The sequence below is a fragment of the Schistocerca piceifrons genome, chromosome 2 (genome assembly GCF_021461385.2).
Source record: "Schistocerca piceifrons isolate TAMUIC-IGC-003096 chromosome 2, iqSchPice1.1, whole genome shotgun sequence".
NCBI lineage: Eukaryota > Metazoa > Arthropoda > Insecta > Orthoptera > Acrididae > Schistocerca > Schistocerca piceifrons.
Window position 1 is genome coordinate 594198751 of NC_060139.1, and position 17786 is coordinate 594216536.

At 43.2% G+C, this 17786-nt stretch overlaps 1 protein-coding gene across 1 annotated transcript in view; it reads right to left on the reverse strand.

The window, feature by feature from the left end:
• LOC124775626 (brachyurin-like) overlaps positions 1-17786 on the reverse strand; it is a 66878-nt gene that overhangs the window by 36084 nt on the left and 13008 nt on the right. Inside the window, exon 2 of the mRNA XM_047250455.1 lies at positions 8108-8276. Within this exon, the coding sequence (XP_047106411.1) occupies positions 8108-8276 (169 nt within the window). The remainder of the gene's footprint in view (positions 1-8107; positions 8277-17786) is intronic.

The window sequence follows — 17786 nt, forward strand, 5'->3', positions numbered from 1 at the left end:
GGGATGAGAACAAATCCACGGGAGAGCGGCAAAAGGAAGGCGCTGGTTCCAATTCCATGTAGTCCGAAGTGGGAGTCACGGGAGCAACACCACACTACCCTATTCTGTGGCTGAAAGGATGGCAAAGGAAACGGTGAGGGCGGTATGCACACTGTAACAATTTAGTCTACTGGTAGGAATATGCCATGACTGACATCGTCGCCCTGCTGACACGTAAACCGATTTATGCGAAGCAAGAGCTTTTGAGGGCTCTGTGGAGTGGGCGGGCAAAGGTGGAGGGGAGGCTTCTCCCTAGGCACTTGGCCCGCCTTCAGAGCAGAGTGTGAGAGCAGAGTTACTGCGCATTCTGTTTGAGCAGTTTTTGCGTCTGCTCGTGCTGCAGCTTTTGCTGCTGTTCCTGGAGGCGCAACTGCTCCTACTAGCACTGCAAAAATGGCCACCTATTAAAACTACAAAAGAAAGAAATGGAAGAGCGTCACATGCATAACAATATCGTACCTCTCCACTTTTGCATCTGCACAGGGGTGACAGATCTGCAAAACCACCACGCACAGCACAAATTGTTGCAAACTACACTAGCCGACTAGAAAGCCCTTGACCTGAATCCCCAAGAGAAGGAATGAAAATTTGACATGTGAGTTGATCTATTGGGTGAACAGAGTCTGAACACTGCGTATAGACAAGCGTGGAGGAAAACACAAAACGCGTGATGTAAATAGCACTGAACATATAAGTAAACGGAAATAATGGAGGACAGGTCCAAGGTAGTTGATATCACTGTAAGAACTGACGGACATGGCTTATCGCCACCGACAGGAAAACACATGGATCAGTGGATCTGTAAAATTGTGAACTTTGGATGATCTACATCTACATCTACATGATTACTCTTCAGTTCACATTTAAGTGCTTGGCAGAGGGTTCATCGAACCACAATCATACTATCTCTACCATTCCACTCCCGGACAGCGTGCAGGAAAAATGAACACCTAAACCTTTCTGTTCGAGCTCTGATTTCTCTTATTTTATTTCGATGATCATTACTACCTATGTAGGTTGGGCTCAACAAAATATTTTTGCATTCGGAAGAGAAAGTTGGTGACTGAAATTTCGTAAATATATCTCGCCGTGACGAAAAACGTCTTTGCTTTAATGACTTCCATCCCAACTCGTGTATCATATCTGCCACACTCTCCCCCCTATTACGTGATAATACAAAACGAGCTGCCCTTTTTTTGCACCCTTTCGATGTTCTCTGTCAATCCCACCTGGTAAGGATCCCACACTGCGCAGCAATATCCTAACAGAGGACGAACGAGTGTAGTGTAAGCTGTCTCGTTAGTAGACTTGTTGCATCTTCTAAGTGTGCTGCCAATGAAACGCAACCTTTGGCTCACCTTCCCCACAATATTATCTATGTGGTCTTTCCAACTGAAGTTGTTCGTAATTTTAACACCCAGGTACTTAGTTGAGTTGACAGCCTTGAGGATTGTACTATTTATCGAGTAATCGAATTCCAACGGATTTCTTTTGGAACTCATGTGGATAACCTCACACTTTTCGTTATTTAGCGTCAACTGCCACCTGCCACACCATACATCAATCTTTTCTAAATCGCTTTGCAACTGATATTGGTCTTCGGATCACCTTACTAGACGGTAAATTACAGCATCATCTGCGAACAACCTAAGAGAACTGCTCAGATTGTCACCCAGGTCATTTACATAGATCAGGAACAGCAGAGGTCCCAGGACGCTTCCCTGGGGAACACCTGATATCACTTCAGTTTTACTCGATGATCTGCCGTCTATTACTACGAACTGCGACCTTCCTGACAGGAAATCACGAATCCAGTCGCACAACTGAGACGATACCCCACAGGCCCGCAGCTTGATTAGAAGTCGCTTGTGAGGAACGGTGTCAAAAGCTTTCCGGAAATCTGGAAATACGGAATCAACTTGAGATCCCCTGTCGACAGCGGCCATTACTTCGTGCGAATAAAGAGCTAGCTGCATTGCACAAGAACGATGTTTTCTGAAACCATGCTGATTACGTATCAATAGGTCGTTCCCTTCGAGGTGATTCATAATGTTTGAATACAGTATATGCTGCAAAACCCTACTGCAAACCGACGTCAATGATATGGGTCTGTGGTTCGATGGATTACTCCTACTACCCTTCTTAAACACTGGTGCGACCTGCGCAATTTTCCAGTCTGTAGGTACAGATCTATCGGTGAGCGAGCGGTTGTATGTGATTGCTAAGTAGGGAGCTATTGTATCAGCGTAATCTGAAAGGAACCTAATCGGTATACAATCTGGACCTGAAGATTTGCCCGTTTGATTTGAGTTGCTTCGCAACCCCTAAGGTATCTACTTCTAAGAAATTCATGCCAGCAGCTGTTCATGTTTCAAATTCTGGAATATTCCATTCGTCTTCCCTGGTGAAGGAATTTCGGTAAACTGCGTTCAATAACTCTGCTTTAGCGGCACAGCCGTCGGTAACAGTACCATCGGCACTGCGCAGCGAAGGTATTGACTGCGTCTTGCCGCTTGTGTACTTTACATGCGACCAGAATTTTTTCGGATTTTCTACCAAATTTCGAGACAATATTTCGTTGTGTAACCTATTAAAGGCATCTAGCATTGAAGTCCGTGCCAAATTTCGCGCGTCTGTAAATTTTAGCCAATCTTCGGGATTTCGTGTTCTTCTGAACTTCGCATGCTTTTTCCGTTGCCTCTGCAACAGTGTTCGGGTCTGTTTTGTGTTCCATGGGGGATCAGTTCTATCTCTTACCAATTTATGAGGTACGAATCTCTCAATTGCGGTTGCTACTATATCTTTGAATTTGAGCCACATCTCGTCTACATTTGCATAGTCGGTTCGGAAGGAATGGAGATTGTCTCTTACGAAGGCTTCTAGTGACTCTTTATCCACTTTTTTAAATAAAATTATTTTGCGTTTGTTTCTGGTGGATTTGGAAGAAACGGTATTGAGCCTAGCTACAACGACCTTGTGATCACTAATCCCTGTATCAGTCAATGATGCTTTCTATTAGCTCTGGATTGGCTCTGAGCACTATGGGACTCAACTGCTGAGGTCATTAGTCCCCTAGAACTTAGAACTAGTTAAACCTAACTAACCTAAGGACATCACAAACATCCATGCCCGAGGCATGATTCGAACCTGCGACTGTAGCGGTCTTGCGGTTCCAGACTGCAGCACCTTTAACTGCACGGCCACTTCGGCCGGCATATATTAGCTCTGGATTGTTTGTGGCTAAGAGGTCAAGTGTGTTTTCACAACCATTTACAATTCGCGTGGGTTCGTGGACTAACTGCTCGAAATAATTTTCGGAGAAAGCATTTAGGACAATCTAGGATGGTGTTTTCTGCCTACCACCGGTTTTGAACGAGTATTTTTGCCAACATATCGAGGGAAGGTTGAAGTCCCCGCCAACTATAACCGTATGAGTGTGGTATTTATTTGTTACGAGACTCAAATTTTCTCAGAACTGTTCACCAACTATATCATCGGAGTCTGGGGGTCGGTAGAAGGAGCCAATTATTAACTTAGTTCGCCTGTTAAGTATAACCTCCCCCATACCAATTCGCATGGAGTATCTACTTAGACTTCACTACAAGATAAACCACTACTGACAGACACAAACACTCCACCACCAATTCTGCCTAATCTATCTTTCCTGAACACCGTCTGAGACTTCGTAAAAATTTCGGCAGAACTTATTTCAGGCTTTAGCCAGCTTTCTGTACCTATAACGATTTCAGCTTCTGTGCTTTCTATTAGCGCTTGAAGCTCAGGGACTTTCCCAGCACAACTACAACAATTTACAACTACAATTCCGACTGTTCCTTGATCCAAGCACGTCCTGTATTTGCCATGCACCCTTTGAGATTGCAGCTCACCCTGTACTTTCCCGAGGCCTTCTAACCTAAAAAACCGCCCAGTCCACGCCACACAGCCTCCGCTACCCATGTAGCCGCCAGCTGAGTGTAGTGAACTCCTGACCTATTCAGCGGAACCCGAAACCCCACCACCCTATGGCGCAAGTCTAGGAATCTGCAGCCAACACGGTCGCAAAACCGTCTGAGCCTCTGATTCAGACCCTCCACCTGGCTCTGCACCAAAGGTCCGCAGTCGGTTCTGTCAACGATGCTGCAGATAGTGAGCTCTGCCTTCATCTCGTAAGCAAGACCGGCAGCCTTCACCAAATCAGATAGCCGCTGGAATCCAGAGAGAATTTCCTCAGATCCAAAGCGACACACGTCATTAGTGCCGACATGTGCCACCACCTGCAGCTGGCTGCACCCTGTGCTCTTCATGGCGTCCGGAAGGACCCTTTTCACATCAGGAATGACTCCACATGGAATGCACATGGAGTGCACACTGGATTATTCCCCTCCTTAGCCGCCATATCCCTAAGGGGCCCCATTACACGCCTGACATTGGAGCTCCCAACTACCAATAAGCCCACCCTCTGCGATTGCCCAGACCTTGAAGGCTGAGAATCATCCTGTGAAACAGGGCAGGCAGGTGCATCTGGCTCACCCAGAGACAGTACCTGAAACCTGTTTGTCAGACGCACCGGGGAGGCTTTCTGATCAGCCTCCGGGGATGTCTTTCGCTGCCTGCCACACCTTGGAACAACCTCCCAATCAACCACAGGCGAGGGCTCATCCCCACAGCGGGCAGCAACCGGGGGAACCACAGCAGCAGGCCAATCTGGGGACAGAAGGGACAAGTTTGACATCCCCATGATACCCAAGTCTGGCTCCCCACAGTGGTGCCCATTGGCAATAGCCTCAAGCTGCACGACCGAAGTGAGTGAAGTGAGTGAAGGGATGCCAACTGAGCCCCTTCCGAACACAGAATGGACAGGGACGTCCATTCTAATCGATGTTGAACAACAGTTACTGAAACACGAGTCCGTGCCTAGATAACGCAAGGGAAACACCCAAAGAATGTATGAACTAACCTGTACAAATGCCTAACGACTGCGCTACAATCTGCCTGAATTTACGATTACAGTAACTAAAACTCGAAATTATACCTCCTATACCAAACTCACACGCAATTTAAGTAAGAAGCTACGAAGTAAACACAGAAAAGAAGCTATATACGTATCTTTGTGCGCTGTCGATGTGCACCAACTGGGAGCTCAGGCCACACTGGTCTCTGAAAGCCTACTAGACAGACAAGTGCCACTGACGTACAAAAACAAATAAATGCCTAACGACTGTGCTACAATCTGCCTGAATTTACGATTACAGTAACTAAAACTCGAAATTACACCTCCTATATGAAACTCACACGCAATTTAAATAATAATATACGAAGTAAACGCAGAAAAGAAGCTATATACGTATATTTCTGCGCTGTTGCTGTGCGCGAACTGGGAGCTCAGGCATCGCTGAAGCGCAATTTCATCTTACAAACGGCAAGGGTAGTAAACATGAGACATTTCGATACCAGGACATAAAGGTCTTTGTGAATTTCATTCCGTGTACTCAATTGGACCGTAAATACGCCTCGCACACAGACACGAGAACATCATATCCACATGTCTGCATGTGTTTAACTGTGTAAGAATTCACTTGAGTACGAACAACTGCTACAATTCCGCACTGCATTGATAATGACCTGACATAGGTCGAAATCTGATCTGCGTTGTGACTATAAATGTCATATTAAAACAACTTAATTCCACGACTGATTGCTGCTCTATCTAACCCAATCGAAGGATTGTTCGACATTTGAGTAGGAGCGATGCTATTATTCGATGATGGTAACAGGAATTGGTGAACCAAGGTTGAACTGCACGCTAGGTGGGTAACCTTAAGTCTGTAAGTTGTCTTAGTGTCCTGTGGTTAAGTACAGGAACTATAAAACTATAGTGCCGTGTATTGTAATTATTATTGTGTCTCCCAGATTGATTTATGTTTGTTTGTGTCGAAATCGTTTAATTGTTAATTTCTTGTTTGAGCTCTGCTTGTAGAACTAAATTGGGGTAAAAACTAAGCTCTGTTTAACTGTTCTTGACCTATTGCAAGAAATTTTATGTATATTTGTTAAGCTGAACTCACGAATGCACAACCCCCAGTCCTAATCCAATGACACTGAAATGCTATGTATCCATATATAAATAGTGGCAACTAGAATAGCAACACCAGGAAGGATAGAAAATAATGAAACTTCTGGCAGGTTTTTGAGTATGAGATAGTAGGGGACTGGACGTAGAGCTATGGGCTGGTAGTCCAAGAAGCCTGCTGCCAGCGCCGCTATGTCGAGGCAGTTCTTGCCGAATGACTGTGGGAAACCTGGATGAAAACTGTTGTCTCGCTTGACAAGAGCATTCTAGTTGTTGTGGTCTTCAGTCCTGAGACTGGTTTGATGCAGCTCTCCATGCTACTCTATCCTGTGAAAGCTTCTTCATCTCCCAGTACCTACTGCAACCTAATCCTTCTGAATCTGCTTAGTGTATTCATGTCTTGGTCTGCCTCTAAAATTTTTACATCAGGATGGGTAGCACGAAGCTTTAATTTGGCAAAGTCCTACAGCTCCAGAATTACTCGGTGGTGTGATAATTTGGAAATAAACGTTATATACGTTACCCCAAGTTCCACCCCTCCCAAAATGCGAGATACATAGAAACAAATACGAAGTAGGTAGACTAGACATCTCGTCTATGGCGATGTCGTCAGAGTCTGAACACAAGCTTTGATGAGACAGTAAATGTGTAATGGCATTGTCAAGGAACGATTTAGTTCCAGAATTCACATGTAATGACTTAAGGATAAAGACCAGACCCTTACTCCTGCCAAATTGCTGTCCACTGTCTCCGTATGAGGTACTTTCTCGTTCAGGGATGTGTGTAGCGCACAACATTCCTCGACTTCAGCAGTGAGGTAAAACATCTACCAGAAGCTTGTTCAGAATAGTAATGTGTTGATTTCAGTGGAGAGTTCTAGGAATTTGCTACAGTTTCTCGCACGTTCTTATACGGTGTCGAAAACGATTTGTTTTTATAAGTGAACTAGCGACACATCCCGGCTACATACGGTTATTTACGATGGACGAGTTGTCGGGGTTAGCGGTAATGCCGCCACCGCGCATGACAATGAATAAAAATCAGAGAACAACTTAGACCATTTAAGCAGTGCACGCCAGGGAAGTACTCAGGAGGCCTGAATGTTGTCTGTTCCGTAGTTAATGGCGCTTGGAGTGATTTCTCAGGGTAATGAAGGGAGAACATCATGGTTTGTTTGAAATGTTTATAACCAATGTAATAGGATCTACCTGAAAGAGAGAGAGAGAGAGAGAGAGAGATCGTCAGAGACTTACATCTCTTTTTCTTTCTCTTATTGCGTTAATGCACATCTACACTAAGCATTCTGCGCTAATCTCTCCGCATGGTGGTACATCAAAGAGAGTGGAACGCATGCACTCTGTTTGAGTGCAGTGCTTCGCACTTTGCAGAACTGTGCTTCCAAAGAGTTCTTCCATTCACCACTAGATGTCAATGACATTCAACATGCTTTTCACAGCAGCGGAGGTATTTAATTCGCCGTAGTTGAATGAAGTATTTAAAAATTATATACGCATTCCTTCCTCATAAGTCAGTCTATCTATCAGTGAAAACCATATCAATATCCCCCCTCCCCTACAGTAGATCCTGATAGAACAGCGACTAAGCACTTCATTTTGTATGTCGATAGATAGATGATAGAAGAGAGAGAGAAGATAGAACGCAGAAGACGGATAAATGATAAGTAGGCTAATACGGTAGGTCGTGTTGCGCTGTGTCAGATGAGGACAACTGCCGGTCCCTCAAGGCAGGAAGAGTGCAATTAATAGTATATTGAAGATGACTTCATACAGGATACCAGTCCCTGTCCTGAAGTTGATAAGTAGGAAGCTTGTCGAAACATAGCTTCAAGGCAGTATTGTTTTTTAGATAATAACACAGGAATATTTCGTCAGTGCAGTTGGGCTTCAAGTCTTACGATAGCAAATAAACGTAGTCTTTTTTCGAATAAGCATGAGACCACTTTCTGGATCTTGGCGTTGGTACATTGGTTTTACTCACCCGGAGGCGCAGTGCCCCGCTGTTAGGACGACAGAGGCGGAGATCAGCGACCCACCACACATGGCGCCGTAGTCAATGATCAAGGACGCCTGGTGTGGGAACTGGCCGAGTGAGGCTGGGGCGCCATTTACAATGCGGCCAGCAGTCTTTTCAGCCTTTGGGTGTCCAGCTGAAACAGGCGGAAACTGGTCATGGGTTGGCAGTTTAGTTACACACTGAAGGAGGGGTTTGGGAATATGACAAGTTTTTGTTCCGGTTGTATCTATATAAACAGATAAAACTTGCACAAGTCACACAAAATGTACACTGCCCAACTTAAAAAATGAAATATCACGAAGAGGTGCTGGGATGACAGTATAGCTTCATACACATAGAAACTATCGGCATGTATGTAAATGACAAGTGGAATGGCCACCAAAGTGAATTAGTGTTCTTCGTGTTTGGTATTGTTGGTAGGGTATACAAGAATCGGGATCAGCATCAGATGCTGAGTGATCACTAAGAAGAACACTGAGATGCTGTATACTCGCATGAGACACCGTTATGAACAGCTGAAAGAGTTTGAAAGGGTCCTCATTGTTGGTCTCCATTTGGCCGGCTGGTCTAATCGTGTAATGTCTAAATTTGTGGGGCATTGAGGTATGACAGTGACCCGAAATTGGCCTGCAAAGGAAATTTAAGGGTAGGCATACTTGTCTTCAATCCTCTGGTCGACGACTTCTGACCATCTCAAGCGAGGACCAACTTGTGAACCGAGCTGATTGTAACGCCTTCATATCAGCGCCTGACATCCGAGCACAGGTAATAGACCCCCTCCAACATTCTGTGTCATCCCAGAGGTTTGGTCAGTGACCAGCGATGACCACAACATAGTCATTTGCGTCTGGAGGGGAACCATGCCCAGGAACACCACATCGTTCAAAATGGTTCAAATGGCTCTGAGCACTATGGGACTTAAATTCTGAGGTCATCAGTCCCCTAGAACTTAGAACTACTTAAACCTAACTAACCTAAGGACATCACACACATCCATGCCCGAGGCAGGATTCGAACCTGCGAGCGTAGTGGTCGCGCGGTTCAAGACTGTAGCGCCTAGAACCGCTCGGCCATTCCGGCCACACCACTTCGTCGTCATGGGTTATCTCTCAGGCGACAGTTGCTTGGTGCCAGCTTTCAACAAGACAATGCTCGTTTAAATATGTCATGTGTCACTGTGAACTGTCTGCCTGATGTTGACGTATTACCGTGGCCAGCAGGACCCCCGGATCTGCCCCTGTCAGGACATTTGTGGGATTTGCGTGGATGTGCGGACCAGCTTGTCTCTCGGAGAGGATGCAATGGCTTTATGACAACCTTCCTAACAGATTCACTGCTTGCATCGAGGCGAGAGGGGGTGCAACGTCACACTGATACGCGGGCCATACTGACAAGTTCTTTATAAATTTGACTTGAAATTGTAATCACTGCAATAACATCACAAACCCTCTCAACCCATGAAGTTTGTGCTTGTGTCATTTTCTCATGCAGTGTAATTCACTGTTACCGACTTTAGGATCAATGTTTTTCGTGGGTCCAGGACTTATGTGCGGTACATTTTTGTTTGATGTTTTCCCACCGCGCCTAATTGGTTGTAATTTCCGGCGTTAATCTGTTTTTCCAATGAATACTTTATTCTCAGCCTTTAAAAGAGAAATAGAGACAGTTCGTTATTCATTATAAAATGTAGCAAGAGTAAAAGCTACTTATTCCTTTTTTATTGGTACCTGCAGAAGAGTCTCTCTTCCTTTATTTTGTTCCCATTTTCCGTCTCTTATATTCTATGTAATGGATTTTCATCTTCATCGTCTTCTTCCTCATTTGGGGAAAAATAGGGATCCTCATGACTGTAATCGGAATCCCAATGTTTTACAACCCCGTCTTGCTTTTCTTCTTGTAATTCCCTCATTCTCAAATCCTCTAACACGAATTCATTGACAATTTGACGCATACTGTCTTCTTCATCATTGGATGGCCCTTTCCATTATTCTGAAAATACGATAACGCTTAGCCCACTGGTTCTCAAGGCTTACAAAAATAGTTTGCCACCTTCATAGAGCAAACGTATACAGTGAAAAGTTTCACATATTTTTTCAGTGCACGAAAATGCTAAAGCACCTAAGCAATGCATATAATCTCTAACACCCGTTGATACTGATGATGCATATTCTTTGCATAGACAGATTTCTTTAAACTCTAACCATACGCTTATTTGGAGGAGTTCCCTTGCTTTCAACTGCGTTGTTGACACTCCAACGAGTATACACGTCCGTTCCCTCTGGATTCCACTTCCTTGCTGCAATCTTGAAGCATTTTGTGCGACCTGGTCATTCAGTGTCGCCGGATATGGAACAATTATTTGTAACTTACCACTACAGTATATGTTACATATCATTAGTGTTCTAATTAACATTCATCAACGTCTTTCTTAATCACCCTTCCGCTATGTAGCTTTTATTTAAGAAAACATCTACGGTCGCCGTGCACCTAAACGTCACTTGGACTCTGATTGTCGAGCTGTTAACACGTACTGTGGAAATGGCTGAAGCCGCTTCCTGCTCCCTAGTGAAACACGTGCGTGGTGCACGGAAAATAGCGAGAAACTAGTTGTTCTCCAAATTTTTCGCAACATTACAGAAAAAAATCGGCTATTAAGTTTCTCAAGAAATTGTATTTACTGACGTTGAGGGCTTGAGATAAGCGTGATGTTTGGCTTAATCGGTGGCGCGGAAGAACGGTAATTGGATATTGTGTAGACCATTGTTCCAGTCTTTGAGAAGTCTCCTTTTCGTTTTCTTTCTTTTTTGTTTAGTTCGAATATCTACATCTTTTAAATATAAAATGCGTCAAATGTATGCTACCTACAACATATCTAATCATCATTTTTTATAAGTAATGCAAGTCTTCTTCTTCCTAATTACATATCACACGCAAAATTCCAGTTTTCATTGCAAATGTAATTTCTTAACCATCGACACTTTATAAAGAATTGTTAAGCAGGATTGTTTATATTAACAAAACATTACAAATTAAATTTTTACAAAAAAGTTAAATATGCTCTTTATCTAGACTATCTTCATTGTTTTATATCACAAATGTGGTCTCACATGAGCCACAGTGATAAGCGCTGTAGAAACATGGAAAATATTTTTCGTGGCATCGAGCACACCGTACAAATGCTGCTTTTTTACAGTTTCTGTCGTACAACTGCAATTTAAGAGAGATAGAATGGATCTGAAACCTAATTAAGGGATTTGTTGCGAGAAATAACAATGCATTTAAGCTGCCAGGCGTACTAGAACTAATGCACGAAGCTTTGCCGTAGGTCACTCGCGAATGTTGGTGGAAACTAGAACGATATATCATAAAAGAACAGGGGAAAATGTGGCACTTGGGTGGCTTTGAGGATTTTGTTGTTGCTCGCCTCGTTATCAACGTAGCAGATGTCCGCTCCAGCACTGAAATGTATACGACCGATAATAAATAATACCTTGTGTGGCTTCAACATTCAACAATTCTGTGAAATCCCTGCGGTTTGCTTTTACGTCATAGCTCACTCAGAAAGACTGCTCGTAGTTTAAATTAGCAATTTTCATCACTCTTGTTTTTAATTACAGTACTATGCCAGTTAAAAACGAGGTCATGTTTTGTTTTCAGTCTAGTCCCCTTAGGAGCATAGTTACAGAGTTTTGCCGAAAATTTTTTTCATTCGGTTTAAAAATTAAATAACATTCGAAGCTATATGGTTTCTCTGTCGTCTGGTTTTAGGTCTTAGCTGCAACTGTTCACATCACATTACGTTAGAGGGACAAGCTGGCTAGCCAGTGCTGTAGAAGTTAAATGTACAAATGGCTCAAATGGTTCTGAGCACCATGGGACTCAACTTCTGAGGTCATTAGTCCCGTAGAACTTAGAACTAGTTAAACCTAACTAACCTAAGGACATCACACACATCCATGCCCGAGGCAGGATTCGAACCTGCGACCGTAGCGGTCTCGCGGTTCCAGACTGCAGCGCCAGAACCGCAAGGCCACTTCGGCCGGCTTTAAATGTACAGGCAAAACTGATGTCCCGTTTTATCGCTGAGTCGATGTTCGCGTAATGTACAGCATAAAACGTACATATCCTTATTATCGTGTCTGACTGTACTGCAGACAGCTTGGCTTCCCCTCCACGTGAAATGAAATCTAATGAGATGCCGGCAAACTCGGAAGAATACATACTGCAATGTTTGCATCAGGTTCAATCAAGGTGAACGCAGTATAGGCGTTACACCTGATGATGTAACTAACGTTACGAAACTGGTCGTGCATTTGAAGTAAGGCAACCATGCAACTGCAGATGTGCTTTTATTCGTCAAACAAATCCAATACAGACTTGATTCTCTATCCGACACAACTAACAAGCATTCGTACATTAATGCCAGAGGCAGGATTCGAACCTGCGACCGTATCAGCAGCGCGGTTCTGGATTGAAGCACCTACAACCACTCGGCCATTAGGAAGTGCAGTGAGGTGATACAAGTCATGCGATAGCGATGTGCACATATATACAGATGGCGGTAGTACATCGTGCAGAAGGTATTGGGGGAGATGTCATTTACACTCAACGATTCATGTGAAAAGGCTTCGGACGTGATTATGGGTGCATGACAGAAGTAACAAACTTCGAAAGAGGAATGTTAGTTGCAGCTAGACGCATCGGACTTTCCATTCCTGAAAACGTCAGGGAAGTAAATATTCCGAGATCCACAGTGTTAAAGTGTGACGAGAATACCAAACTTCAGGCATTGGCTCTCACCATTGACAGCGCAGTGGCTGACGGCCTTCACTTAAGGACCGAGAGCAGTAGCATTTGCATAGAGTGGTCAGTGCTAGCAGACAAGCAACAATGTGTGAAATAAGCGCAGAAATCAATGTGGGGCGCACGAAGAACGTGTCTGTTAGTACAGTGCGGCGAAATACGGCGTTATTTGGTTATGGCAGCAGTCGACCGATTCGAGAGCCTTCTCCAACAGTGTGACATCGCCTGCAGCGCCTGTCCTGGGCTCGTCATCATATAGGTTGGTGCGGTTCGAATATGGTACAGGCTCGACGAAACCATGGACCCAGGTTGTCAGTAAGGCACAGTGGAAGTGATGGTGGTTCCACAGTAGTATAGGCTGTGTTTGCATGGAGTGGACTGCGTCCGCTGCCGCAACTGAATCTATCATTGACTATAAATGGTTATATTCCCCTACTTGGAGACCACTTGCAGCCATACATATACTTCACGTTCCCAAAGAACGATGGAATTTTCATGGACGACAATGCCCTACGTCACCGGGCCACAGTTGTTCACGACTGGTGTGAAGAACATTCTGGACAACTCGGGCGAATGATTTGGCCACTTAGAATTCCCGACATGAACCCCATAGAATATTTATACCATAATAGAGAGGTCCTGCACTGTCAACTCTTTCGCAATTATGAATGGCTATGGAGGCAGTATAGCTCAATATTTATTCATTGGACTTACAACGACTTGTTGCTTCACTATCCCAGGTAACACGATATTAGGAGGTATCGAATGAGTCAGCTCACTTTAGAGACACATTAAGAGAACGTCCAAGTGTTGTACGTGCAAGTGCTGATTAATCGACGCAATAATTAATTCCTGCTCAGAAGACGACCAGAAACCGTCGATATGTAGTAACAACGTGGCATGTATGGCAGAACCAGCAGAATGAATGATAGCTTTGAGAACAATGCGAGTCTCCCACCAAGAGCAAGCTGTGGGACTGGGCTGGCGGATCCGTTAAATCCCACTGGTTAATCTCAGAGGGGTTGCTGTTGATGGCGCTAGCTCGCCCGTCATCCATTCTAATGGCTGACGCTCGTGGATGCGGAATAGTTAGGGGCTGCTATGGGTTGCCTAGAACTCCGGTCCTAGAGAAGTGGCGGTGTCGCGCTTCACTACCGTAGGTCATAGACATATAATTCTGCGACTGGGCCAGCCAGAAGTACATAACTTCCTTAACCCTGAGCTGCCCTAGTTGTAAAGATCAAAAACTGCCAGTAAGTCATATGTTGCGAGACTAGTGTAGATGATCAACAAATGAAGGACCATCCTGTAAGAGTTTTGAGTGTTTTTCTTTCTTATATGACATTTAATTTAAGCAGTTATTGAAAATACTTGAACTGCCTTACATATCTTGAGGCCAATACTTGGTTCCAGTTGAATACAGCTTCCTGTTGCTTTGTGAAAATACGACCCGCAGTGCATTACAAGTGGCAGATACTCCTTCTCAATCCTATCTGATATTGGTCCGACACACATGAGTGATATCGCAGGATGGGTTGCATTACGAGTGTTCTGCAAGTAATATACTTCGTGGGCTAATTGCAGTTTCCCTATATTCTATCAATGAACTGAAGTCTGATACCTGTTTTACTTACAACTGAGCCTATACGATGATTTTATTTAACAACTCGCAAACTGTTACACCCATATATTTGTATGAGTTTATTGGTTCCGATCATGAGTCATTGTACAGGATCTGTTAAAAAGTCCTCCCGTATTTTAAAAGGTAGCTACAAATAAAGAAAGAAGTTAGTACGTGTTGTCTTCCATTGTTGACACATTGAGGAAGTCTTTTTCAGGAGCTGTCCGTTTTCGTGTCATTTCCGGTGTAATGGTAGCCACTTCCTGGGTTATTTCCTCCTGCTGTGCTTGCAGAGTTGTGGGTATATGTTTGTGCACTTCAGCCTTCAAGTGTCCACAAAGAAAAAAAAAAAAGAATCAGAACGTAATAAATCAAGTGACGTAGGGGGCAGACGATTTCTCCTCAAGAAGAGAGAAGGCGCCTGCTGAAAATGGCATGTACGCTACTGATCGATACCTCGTCCACATCAGTAACCCCATGACAACTCACACAGTGGCCTCTGCAAAAACAGGAGGTCTTTTTGCCGCACTCTGTATTTATACTACCTGTTCCCATTTTGTGAAATTCCCAATTTCAACGTTCTGAACATTTAAGGTTCCGATTTTAGCACAGCTTTGAAGTCTTATTAATATCTGACATGATTTTGTGCGACATTTTCCACACTGTACTTCATTAAAGGTAAGTATATCATCTACAGAAATCTGAGGTAACTATTAAATTTCACAGCCAGGTAATTAATATAACAATATTTACAGTAATGGTCTCCACGCACTTCCCTGCGGCATGCTTGGAGTTCTACGTCTATAGATGACTGTCCTGTTAAGGTAACATGATGTGCCCTCCATAATAACAAATTCTCAAAAAATGTTCGAATGTGTGTGAAGTCTTATGGGACTTAACTGCTAACGTCATCAGTCCCAAAGCTTACACACTACTTAACCTACATTATCCTAAGGACAAACACACAAACACACACACCCATGCCCCAGGGAGGACTCGAACCTCCGCCGTGACCAGCCGCACAGTCCATGACTGCCGCGCCTTAGACCAACAAATTCTCAAACAAGATACGAGTTTCACTTTATATCCTATACAATAGCAATTTCGTTAGTAACTGTTTGTGTAGTAATGAGTAAGAAGCATTTTTGAAGTCAAGAAACACTGCATTTACCTTCATACATGGCTATCAGCATGTTATGTAAGTAGGGCGCATTCCGAGTTGACGAAGATGGCACCTGTATTAATCGGTAACTAATAGAAACATTTAACCTAACAGCCAAATAAGCACAGAGTTTTCGCTTTATGGTGGATAATAGATCAATACTCTCGGAGGGATCAGTCGATCTAGTTCCTGATGGAGATGGATTTTTTCCGTTCTCAATAAGCGAACTCGCTTACTACGTCATACCACAGCGTCAAGTACGTTGTAAAACAATAGTACCACTTATCCAGTCCCCTTCACTTGTTACATTATCATGTTGTTAGCGTTGTCCAGAGTTTGTTTTCTTTTTGTCAGTTGCTTCTTACATATGTCGCAGAAAATCCTTGCTCCACATTGTGTTCACTTTTGTACTTTTGTTTCCATCAAGGGTCTGTCATCATACCATATGACTGTTGTTGTGAGGTTAGCGCCCCCAGCTTTTACTTATAGTACTATAGGCACCAGGATACTACACACGTGCCACAGAGGTTTGACACACTGTGTTTCCCGCTCAGAGGACTTGGCGGAAATAACAACTGATCGAGAATGTAGAGAGGCAGGTAGCACCATGCGAAGATTCTACAGTTATTTCATGGGTACTTTATATAATACCTTGGACATGAATATCACATATGCAAAGAACGTTTGCTAGAATGACCATGCAGATAAGACTTAAAAGAGATTTTATGTACTGAACTAGTGTATGTACAATAGCTAAATAGTGATAGACAGAACTATGGCGATACGCAATGGCACACAATTTGCGACGTATAACTCTGCTGCTACGAGAAATGCGTATTCTGTGATAAGCCGATTTAAAGGTCGCCAATAAGCAAGCAACTAGTTATAAAATGTCACGGATTCGAGGATTAAGTAAGAGTGATTTAAATACTGCTGCGAAACATAATTTTTCTCTGGTACTCGTACATTATAGAAATACTTACGCACAAGTGGCTTTGTCTTCACCATAGGTGTAAGATTGCGCTGTAGCGTCGCATACTGGGGCAGCGCCTGTCAACAAAGGAATTTTATACATTTGTGTTGATATCGTCTTCAGCAAAACCATACGTCGAAAATACGTCATCTTCTATATATGTATCTATACTAATAATGATGCTGTAAGACCGTTGTGGTTGTCTCTCTATTTTAAAGACGAATTTTAGTGTGGTTTTCACAGGTAACTTGAGCGTAGACTGTGGCAACATACAGGCTATGTTCTGTCAAATCGGATCAAGAAAAAATATCGTAATTTAAGGTTCTGTAAATGCGAATGGGTGTTTGTCTGTTACTTTTCCACAACTTAAGCGCTGAATCGATTTTGATGATATTTGGTATAGAGATAGCTTGAACGCTATGGAAGAACGCAGGATACTATAAAAAAGTGTGTAATTTAAGAAATTTATTGATTTGAAAAATATTAAGCAAATTAGGAGAAAATATTTGCTCTTTGAAAAAGCTGTTTATTCTTTGACTTATGAACTTCATCGTACTTGAGAAAATGTTTATTTTGGTTGGTATGTTTTACGAAATACGATTCAATATAACGTAGACAATGCTTACAGAATCTTCAATGTTTTTAATCCGTGCTGTACTATGATATGAGCGAAAGTATCTGAGTTATGGTTTCACAACTAAACTGCTGAACCATAAAATGTGATATAGAGATAGCTTTAATTCCGAGGAAGAACATAGGATGTTTAAGAAATTAAAAAAAATTCTGCACCTAAAATAATGAAATAACGGGAAATAACAGATGGAACATGCTTGCACCACTTAGCAACAACGGTGTGCGTGCAGCCTTGTTGTGAACTGAAGTAGGTGATGTGATGAAGGGAGGGGGAGGGTGTGCGCCGTGTATGGCACACATCCTGAGCTAAACTTACCCAAACAAGCAGACACCTGAGGGCAGCTGAGGTTATTTCATGTACAGTAGCTTACTCACCATCACTCATCCTAACAAAACTACTGATATGCAAGCACAGGCAGAGGAAACAGCTAGTTTTCAAGTAATCAACTAA